This window comes from Euprymna scolopes, chromosome 6 (genome assembly GCF_053919585.1).
Source record: "Euprymna scolopes isolate OS-2025 chromosome 6, ASM5391958v1, whole genome shotgun sequence".
Lineage (NCBI taxonomy): Eukaryota > Metazoa > Mollusca > Cephalopoda > Sepiida > Sepiolidae > Euprymna > Euprymna scolopes.
In genome coordinates, this window is record NC_136487.1 from 135586987 (window position 1) to 135597682 (window position 10696).

At 33.9% G+C, this 10696-nt stretch overlaps 1 protein-coding gene across 1 annotated transcript in view; it reads left to right on the top strand.

Annotated features, from left to right (window-relative positions):
• Positions 1–10696, top strand: part of LOC145277964 (monocarboxylate transporter 9-like) — a 98505-nt gene that overhangs the window by 81015 nt on the left and 6794 nt on the right. Inside the window, exon 6 of the mRNA XM_080130092.1 lies at positions 6327–6596. Within this exon, the coding sequence (XP_079986218.1) occupies positions 6327–6596 (270 nt within the window). The remainder of the gene's footprint in view (positions 1–6326; positions 6597–10696) is intronic.

The following is a 10696-nucleotide window of genomic DNA, read 5'->3' on the forward strand; positions in this document are numbered from 1 at the left end:
GAAAGCGGCTTTAGTTTCCATACATCTATTACGTTGGAAGCAGTGGAAAAAGTCATTTCTGTGTGCAATAGCAGCAGCACATTCTGAAGAAAACCATGGCTGGCTGTTAGGTTTTTGCTGGAACTTTTTCGAGGGTATGAAATTGTCTATACCTACAATTAACCATTCCGTCAGGTCTGATACTATAGACGACACATCCATGGAACACAGAAGAAGATCCGATATAAATGTACAGAAACTATCGCAGTCAGCCATAGTGTACGGTGGAGAGGTACGTCTGAGGATTTATTACATTTCATTTTTATCTTAATTGATACAACTGAGTGGTCGGAAGATCCAAGAGGAGACAGAACGGAAACTGAACATAGTTCAGGGCAAGTTGTGAGAAAAAGGTCTAGGAGACTTGCATACTGGCCGTCATTGTCGGGCACACGGGTGGGTTCGTGAACAATCTGAGTGAGGTCATAAGCAATGGAGAAATCATGACAGAATCTCCCCTCATCATCGGTCTTGTTTGAGTAAGTTAACCATTCCACATTGTGAACATTGAAGTCTCCAGACACGTGAATGTAAGCTGATGGATATGCTGATAGAACTTGGTCAACTTTCTCAGATATGCTTTTAAAGATAGTAACTCCGCTGTTATGGGAGCGATAGAGAGTAAATATAAATGCCGTAGTGTGAGCTAGTGCTACTCAGAAGCACATATAGGGTAAGTTAGGATCTTCTCTGGAGATGCCCCTGCCACATGGAAAGCCATCTTTTATATAGGCACATATTCTATGCCCATGACGATCTTGGGGGTCAGATTTGGAAGTTAGGTTATGTTGAAGCAGCACGCTGCCAAGTCGCCAATAATTGTTGATGGAAAGACAATTGAGGAAGTTGAAAGCTACATTTACTTGGGAAAGAAAGCCGAAAAACAAGTATGCAATCGAAAGGAAGATCTTCAATGAATATATACTACCTGTGATGATCTACGGTAGTGAAACATTGGCCCTGACGTTTCGTCAAAGTGAAATCTTGGCAGTGACACAAAGGAAGATGAAGAGGATATTGCTGGGCATCACTCTACAAGACAGAAAGACAAATATCTGGATCCGCCAACAAACAAGAGTTATTGACATCAATACTGTGGTTAGAAGCAAGAAAGACAAGTCTTACCGTGGGTGCTCAGCGATTGAGTTCAGACAAAGAAAAGGAAGAACAAGCATGGCGGCCAGCATTTTTATTTCATCCGTTCTCGCGTAATCTCGTGTGTGCTTTAAGATGGAAACTATAAAACGATGTTCATTTCTCGGTGCTGGGAGATTATTCCCGATCAGGCAGAAGAGAAGGCAACGAGAGTAGAGACAGAGGACTGTAGCGATAGTCTTTCTTGAACATTCCGTTTGTGTATTTGAGGTGAACCCCCCCCCCACCATTATACTTCAAATACTGCCATCAAGACATCCAAACACAGATGGACGTAGCCAGACAACATGACAACAGATGGCAACGGAATGAACACCTCATGAACATAATAGGCCAAAAGGAAGATCAAGAACAAGGTTGAGAGACGACCTGATACAACACATAGGTCCTACATGGCAGCGATAGAGATAGATGGCTAAAGTCCAGGGAGGGGTTCCTCACTGAGTGATAAAACCCTTATTGATTGATTGATTGAAGTCTCCCCAAGGTCTCAGTCCTCTTTGCACTCATCCAACGGAGGTCTGGCTAGTGTTTTTACTCTTCGATCATTCCATCCTCCTTGATCCTCTTCACTTATTTGGTGTGGCGTCAGTTTATGATGACACGCACAAAAAACGGGAAGCGGGAGGCAAGGAGGTTAACTTACGATTTTACAGTTTCAGTTTTCAGGATTCCATGCGATTCCCTTTATGTTTTACATCTGTAGAAGTTTCTGTATGTCCGACTTGTGCCTGTAGTTCATGTGTGTTAGTTTCCGCATTCAAACATATTTCAGCCGCTTCCATTATTGTTATCCATTGTATATTTTCAGCCATCCCTCTGATTCCAATCTCTCTCGTGTTTTTTCCAAAGTTTTTCCTAGCGTTTCTACTATTAGTAGCGTTACCTTGACTTTCTACATCTATCATATTCTTTTGCGCTCTCTGGCCAGTTCCGTGTATTTGCTTCTCCATCTCCTTGATCTTCGCTCTGTGGTCTGCTGGAACTGCAAAATCTACAATCATGGCAACACTTTTCCTTCTTGTTATTAATTATGACATCCGATTTTCTTCCTTGGATGGGTTTATCCATTGTATATCCATGTCTTATAGAATTTTGTGACTTTCATTTTCAAGTACTGCTGTCGGTTTGTGTTTGTACCATTTGCCTGGATGTTCAAGATGCAGTTGCTTGCCGAATTCCCAGTGTACTGCCTCCCTTACTTGATCGCTTCTGTTTTTATATTCTTTTTGTGGCTACTTTGCTGCATTCGCTTATTATGTGATTTATTGTTTCGTCTCTTTGTCCACAGAGTCTGCATTTGCCGTTTTCTTATGTCTTGTCGATCCTTGCTTTGATGCGGTTGGTTTTAATTGTGTTATCTTGTGCGGCTGTTATTAGGGATTCAGTTTCTCTGTTTAGGTGTCCTTTCTGTAGCCATGTCTAAGAATGTTCGTTAGTCTCATCTTTTGTCATTCTTATGAATCGTTTGTGTAGCTGCTTCTCTACTGTTTCTTGTGTATCACTTATCTCTTCTTTTTCTGTCTAGTTTGTTTTTTCAGTGCCTCTTGCTGCAGTAATTATTTTTCGGTGTTATGCATTATTTATTTTTCTAATTCTTTTTTTGTGTGTTGTTTACACAATCTTCTATACAAACCAGCCGTCTTCCTCGGTCTCTTTTTTTTTACATAGAGTCGGTCAGTATCCCCCTTTGGCTGTAGTGCATTGTGCATAGTCATGAGTTTCCTGATCTTCTGATCAAGACGCCTCAGTTCTTTTTAGTCCAACCTACAAACAATCCAGAGTATATTACTAGTGACACTGCCCATGTATTTATTTGCAAACAATTTCAGGTCATCCATGTACATTAGGTGGTTCTTTCTTTCGTCTGTATTGAACTTGTATCGGGCTTGGCATTTTCTTAGTATATTGTTAAGTGACATCATGAACATTAAGAACAGTAGTGGTAATAATGTCGACGTTGCTGCTCATGTTATTTTCAGAAGGCCAGAGTGACTCTTATTTAGGGGTGTCGGCTTGATTCTACCAACGTTCCGACTTTGAGCCACATCTTCCTGCGGTGGAGAAAAAGTAAATATCAGTAATCTCTAAGCAGTCTTTTTGTAACATATTATACTGCATTTTTGTAAATAGGGCAGTGAACTTGAATGCCTACTAGAGAGAACTTGAAGGCCAACTAAACACTATCCTCGAGTGTCTAAAGTACAAAGCTTTGTCAAAACAACCTGGCACGAGGATACTTTTCCTTGCTAGTAAACCCTGATTAAATATTCAAAATCACATAATATATGCAGCCCAAATAAGATCTCCTTATTATGATTACCTCACACTGGCTTTTACAAGTTACAGCACGAAGCTGGATACGCCATCAGAATCCAGTAATACCATGAGATCACAAGGAATATATACTATAACATATTTAAATCGTCAACTGAAAAGATGATATTATGTTCACAAGTTCTTTTCTACTCGGTGTTTGAGAGGTAAAGGAGAATTTTAATGGAATATTGGAATGTCTATGGAATTTTAATGGAATATTGGAATATCTATGGAATTTAAATGGAATATTGGAATATTTATGGAATTTTAATGAAATATTGGAATATCTATGGAATTTTAATGGAATATTGGAATATTTATGTAATTTTAATGGAATATTGGAATATCTATGGAATTTTAATGGAATATTGGAATATTTATGTAATTTTAATGGAATATTGGAATATCTATGGAATTTTAATGGAATATTGGAATATTTATGTAATTTTAATGGAATATTGGAATATCTATGGAATTTTAATGGAATATTGGAATATTTATGTAATTTTAATGGAATATTGGAATATCTATGTAATTTTAATGGAATATTGGAATATCTATGGAATTTTAATGGAATATTGGAATATTTATGTAATTTTAATGGAATATTGGAATATCTATGGAATTTTAATGGAATATTGGAATATCTATGGAATTTAAATGGAATATTGGAATATTTATGGAATTTTAATGGAATATTGGAATATCTATGGAATTTTAATGGAATATTGGAATATTTATGTAATTTTAATGGAATATTGGAATATCTATGGAATTTTAATGAAATATTGTATTATCTATGGAATTTTAATGGAATATTGGAATATCTATGGAATTTTAATGGAATATTGGAATATCTATGTATCTCATATAGATATCAAGTGGAAGAAGGGGCCCTTGATTTCTGAGAAGTTCGGTTGAAGTAAAATAAAACCAAAAATAAATACACTTGTAAATATTCCACCGTGTTGTCTTAATTTTTATCTGTTAATCAAACTCACAACACTGGCGACGACAACTCGTACTTATGCAAACACAAATAACCTGGACTTATGTTGCACATAAAACTGGCAGTCAAAACTTAATCGGAAAAAAACGTAACCATTATTAAAACTGGGGATGTTGGATTGTTGAAAAAGTGGTGTGATTGGAAAATTATTTCCAAAATCAAAATATTCTTTTCCTTCGACTAACACAGTACAATTTTAAACAAATACATTTGAAAAGATAAAAGGACATTCGTTTTATTAATTTGAAGAATAATAATTAGCAATTATTTTACAGTAAGATGACAGAGCAATTTTTCAGAAAGAATTAAATTGTTACAATGTAAAATAATAATGAATAAAGAGACATGTTCGTTTTATTTATTTCAAGAATATTAAGCTGACAATAGCAATCGTTTGTACAAAAGAAAAAAAGCGTTATTCTGTCTTTATTTCATGGGGACGTGTGGTTTTAAAATATAAAAGAATTAATTTGCATATGAACGGAGTGACTGCGTTAACAGGGGCCAATTATGGAAGGTAAGAAGTCGAGAGTTTGCCAGCTAAGAGAGTACATCGAAGTTAAAAAGTGGTGTGAATTGTAGTATCGGTGAAAACAAGTAATGTCAGTTTGTATTATGATCACAATGTCTACATATTTTTATTGTTTATTTTATTTCTGTGTAAATTTTACGATACACGGTGGTCTAAGGGTTAACGAAAAGGACTGTCGACCTGGGTGTCCTAAGTTTGAATCCAGTTCGGCCCACAAAAATCACGTTCACTTAGAATGTTGGTAATCTTCATGTGGTCCCTCCCATAATCCTTGATGTCTGATTAGAAAAATATCGGAGAAACCAATGCCAACAATAGAATCCTTAGATTCTTACGATATGATAGGATGATGAGTGAAAATTTTCAGAAAGAAAACGTGACACTTTCTTGAGCTAACACTTGATATCTGCATGAGATAAGTAGATATCTGAGTGTTCGACTAAAGTTCTTCTTAACATCTAAAACGTTGATTTAGTAAAAAAGTAAATAATTGTCCTTTGACGATTGTACTCTGTTATAATATATCTTTCTTTTGCTCTCTTGAACTTGTCGGATTTCAGGACAAGAATTCATCTGGTCTGATTCTGACAAATATTCATTATTTCAGGCGGAGTATTATTGTTAGCAGCAAATTATACAGATTATGTAAGAAACACAGAAAATTTGCCACCTTGAAATTCAGATCGTTTTTTTTTTTTTCTTTCTTTTTTTTTACAATAACCAACAAAAAGGTGAAATAAAAAATTAAATAAAATTCTGGCAGAACATTAGATTTTCGGGCGATCTGTGACATTATTGGCTATGTTTCTACCAACTTTTGTTCAATTTTCGATTTTTGAGCGATTAGCGAAGGTCTAAACGATTATAACGAAACCATCATTTTTGTTCGTTCTAACTCTCAACAGACGATACTACTTTTGTTTAAAAGTAATTAAACGCTTTAAAATAATTTTAAACACGAAAAAAATAATAAGGTAGGTAGGAAAATAACTTATCCCACGTTTGATAGCATTTATTTGTTGTATATTTATGTTTTACCTCATTTTTTGTTTTGTTTTGTTTTGTTGATTATTGTAAAAATAAAATGACCGAAAATTGATTTTAAATTCGTCAATGAATCGGTAGCCAAGGATTTATATATATATATATATATATATATATATATATATATATATATATATATATATATATATATATATATATATATATATATATATATATATATATATATAACTTGATGCAAGAACTCTCTTCCTTTTTTTTCTATTCCAGCCCAAGGTGCAATGATGGCTCATCTTCCCAGCTACGTCCTGTCCATCGGTATCAGCAGTGAAAACACTGCTTTTATCCTTTCTTTAGTAGGAATCATGACTACCGTTGGGCAGCTTCTCATTGGTTGCCTTATCGACATCTTTCACGTGACCAGCATTTATGCCTACGCATGCGCACTGCTAGGAGCGACCATCATGACATGTCTCATTCCCTGGCTGAAGTCCGTGGTTCTACTTTCAATCTGCAGTGCAACTTTCGGACTCTGCATGGGTAAATGACTGCATTAGACCTTTCTAATATTCACTTTTGTTTTTATTTTACTTCAGTATGTTCTCAGAAATCAAGGGAACCCTTTTTTAGTCTAATACTTGATTTCTATATGAGATACATAACTATCTAAGTGTCCTATCAATATCTTTCTTTACTTCTCAAGCATGGACTGCATGTTGTTGGTTCTTATTTTAACGGTGTCTGTCACTCTTGCTCTTTCTCGTTGTCATTTCAAACGAGTCTATAGACGGCATACTGTAAATTGGTACGAATGAAAAAAATGCTCATGTACCTCTATCCAGGAAGTTATGCTTTCGTTCGAGTTTATTTGTGTACAGCCTAACGTCCATACCGCTTGAATAATCATCACCAAACTTGGTCTAACTTATAACTGATTTAATTTGGAGACACCTGCGTCAAAGTCACGGAAAAGGTGAAAGTCATACTTTTAACGATAACTTCGATTCTGTTCATTGTAAAATCTCACTATTTGACCCATACTGCAGTCACAGAAGTACTGTATCTTATATGACTTTGGTGTTGACATTTAAAAGTCTAAAATATTTAATTTAAACTTAAATTTAGCTTATGGATCTGGTTCTGTTTGCTAACAGTAACGACCATGCAAATTTCTAATCAGATAATTTTTGAGTTATCAACGTTTCCGATGAGATAACTTTGGGAATACTTTTTTCAATAGTAAGAAACAAGTTTTTGATAAGTCTGTATTGTTTTAGCAGCAGCAGCAGTAGTAGTAGTAGTAGTAGTAGTAGTAGTAGTAGAAAAAGAAGTAGTAGTACACACTTTGAATGGTTAACAAAATCTACTAATCTGCCAAAAAGGTTGTTTTCGATCGAGTTTATCACTATTTTTATGTATGTGTTTATGTACGACCTAGAGTACACACCGCTTGATAATTTATCACCAAACTTGGTCAAAATATCAGTCACACTTAGAACTCATTTACTAGCTCAAGGATTATGATATAAAAAGTTGTATTATGCATTGTATTCTAAGATATAAAAAGTTGTATTATGCATTGTATTCTTTGGCGGCCATCTTTTTACGCGCGTGCGCGCGCCATAAACAAATCTACTCATCTATGACTGACCCTGCATGCGCGTAAAAAAGATGGCCGCCAAAGAATACAATGCATAATACAACTTTTTATATCTCGATAACCACTTATTTATGCAAAATTTCATTGCGATTTTCGTATTCAGCATAGTTGAAAACCTATATAAGTTGTCATTTAAAAGAATATTGTGGAGGTGAACCTAATCTTCAAATTTACCAAATTTTGTTCTAGAAAATTATTGGAATAATTGAAGGTTGCCAACAAAGAGGAAGTGCATTTTTGTGGAACAAACTGGATGCGAACTTGGAACGCCCAGATTGTTAATTCGTATTGTTAACCACTAGACTACCGTCACCTTCCACCATATTGCAATGAAGAAGAACATGTTAAAAAGCTGAACTGGTTGCACAAATCTAAAATTAAGATTACATTTTCATACTCCAATGTATCACGTTAGAGATGAATGTTGTCTGAAAAATAACGGGATTGGTGTCAGAAACAATTTGAAACAACAGATTACATGGTTTCCCCTCTCAAAATAACGCTCTCGGGTCTGAAAGATTTTCTATCCTTTTCTGCCGCGATTCTCTGTACTACTGACAGGCTTATTCTGAAATGATCTTCAGCTTCATAATCACAACTGTATGATGGCTTCCACACAGAACAAGACCAGGTAAACATGGAGGTTGTTCAGGCATGGAATGTTCTTTTCGCTTGTATTATTTTGGATTATTCAGACTACTGATCTCATGTTTAGTGTTATTTTCACAATGTTTCGGTTGATGTCACGCCTGACCTTCTTCAGGTGAACTCGGGAATCTTTCTCTTGAACTCAGGAATATTTCTCTTGAACTCGGTAATCTACAACGCATTTGGAACGGAACCGTTTCCTTAATCCCCGGGAGAAGCATACTCTCATTCCACTTAAAATATATTCAAACACTCATGTTAAATAATAGTATAATAAGCTTATCTCTATCTATCCAACACTCACATGTCACATTCAGTTTCAGACGTGCCTTTTACATTGAGATCTTTATTTAGTTAATTATGTGTATATGTTTATACGTTTGTGTACACTGGATTCACTCCTAAACAAATAAATACGCCATTTCTAGGCGTAAGAGTGGGCTACATTTAGTTTAATTTAGTTCAATCCAAATGAAGACAAAGAGAAGTTAGAAGCCCTTTATGAAAATTAAGATAGCTACATTTTTGTAAAATTTTAACAATAGACATTAAGTATCAATTAATATACAGAGTGTTCCAAAAGTTTTGGGCACGTTTTGACATTGAATATTTTGAGAACTATTAAGGATATAAAAACGTATCTAGTATATTAAGAAAGCGTGTAATCTCTAGTTTTTCATGAAGATGTTCATTATGAACACCATTGGTCACACGACATACATCAAGCCAATTCTTGTCAAACGCGTCCAAGCATTGCGTTGTTCAACCACATCTTCTGAAGTTGAGAGGCGTTTCGTTCTCTTAGCTGGGCATAAGCACCCATCCGCTATGAATTTATCATGACATCTCACTATGGAGATCCTTTCTGATGGTTGTTTTCCGAATTTGTTGCAGAATGCACGTTGAACAAGTATCCATGATTCAGTTTTTGCAAATTCAAGCACACAAAACGCCTTTTCTGGTTGAGTGAACGACATTACTGGATCCGAATAGAAATGAAAAAAGCAATAGCAAAATTACAAAAAAAAATTTTTAATGCATTTAGCTTTAAAATGGCACCACTTTCATCTTACTACTATTCATAGTTAAGCAAATAAAACTCATAGACACATACACATATATATACATATATATATACGCATACACATATATACACATACACATATACATACATATATACATAAATACACATACCTATATATATATGAAAATACACACACACATATATATATATAAATATACATACAAATATTTACCTTTTAATTTTTCGCCTTTTGAAATCAGGAACTAAGGTCAAAGCACTCATATGGATGTTTGTTATAGCTTTTCAGCTTATGAAATGATAAAAGCTATAACAAACATCCATATGAGTGCTTTGACCTTAGTTCCTGATTTCAAAAGGCGAAAAATTAAAAGGTAAATATTTGTATGTATATTTTTATATATATGTGTGTGTGTGTGTGTGTGTGTGTGTGTGTGTGTATTTTTATATATATATATGTATGTGTATTTATTGTATATATGTATATGTGTATGTGTATATATGTGTATGCGTGTATATATGTATATATATGTGTATGTGCCTATGAGTTTAATTAGAAATATATTATTACATTATTGTACTTTAACCAAATTTAGATTTATAATTTTACTCTATTTTATTTCTATCTTTAACCCATATTAATTTTCTTATCAAGTAAATCCATACCTTTATTTTAATTTTTTCCAGATACATCTGCCTTACTTTTAATGCTAGGTTTATTTATGGTGTCTTTTACATATACTAAAAACTCTTCCCAATACTTTGCTGATGAGGAAACTTTGTTAAAAACACTATATGTAAAAATTATTGTCCGTAGCTTGATGTCTACCACAATAAAAATATTGTTTTCCGAAACGATCGTACAAATTATTGATTTTGTTGTTGTTCCTTCTTATGAAACGGATTTTTAATTTAATTCTAATTTGATGTTTAAATTATCAATCACATTACTAAATATTAAATTAGCTCTAGGATATTTACCTATCGAGCTTATTATATATCTAAATTACAACGAGCACTTTTTTTCCCTGTATTTTAATTAAACTAGTAATTTTACTATTACATTTTTACTATTACATTAAAATACACTCTGCTCTTTAGACTATTGTTCTAATCTCCTTTAAATATATATATATATATATATATATATATATATATATATATATATATATATATATATATATATATATATATATATATAGTAAGTTATAAAATGTATATGGCGATTAATAAGCCTGAAGAATCCTAGAGTGGATGAAACGCGGAATATTCAGTGTAGCTTAATCGCGA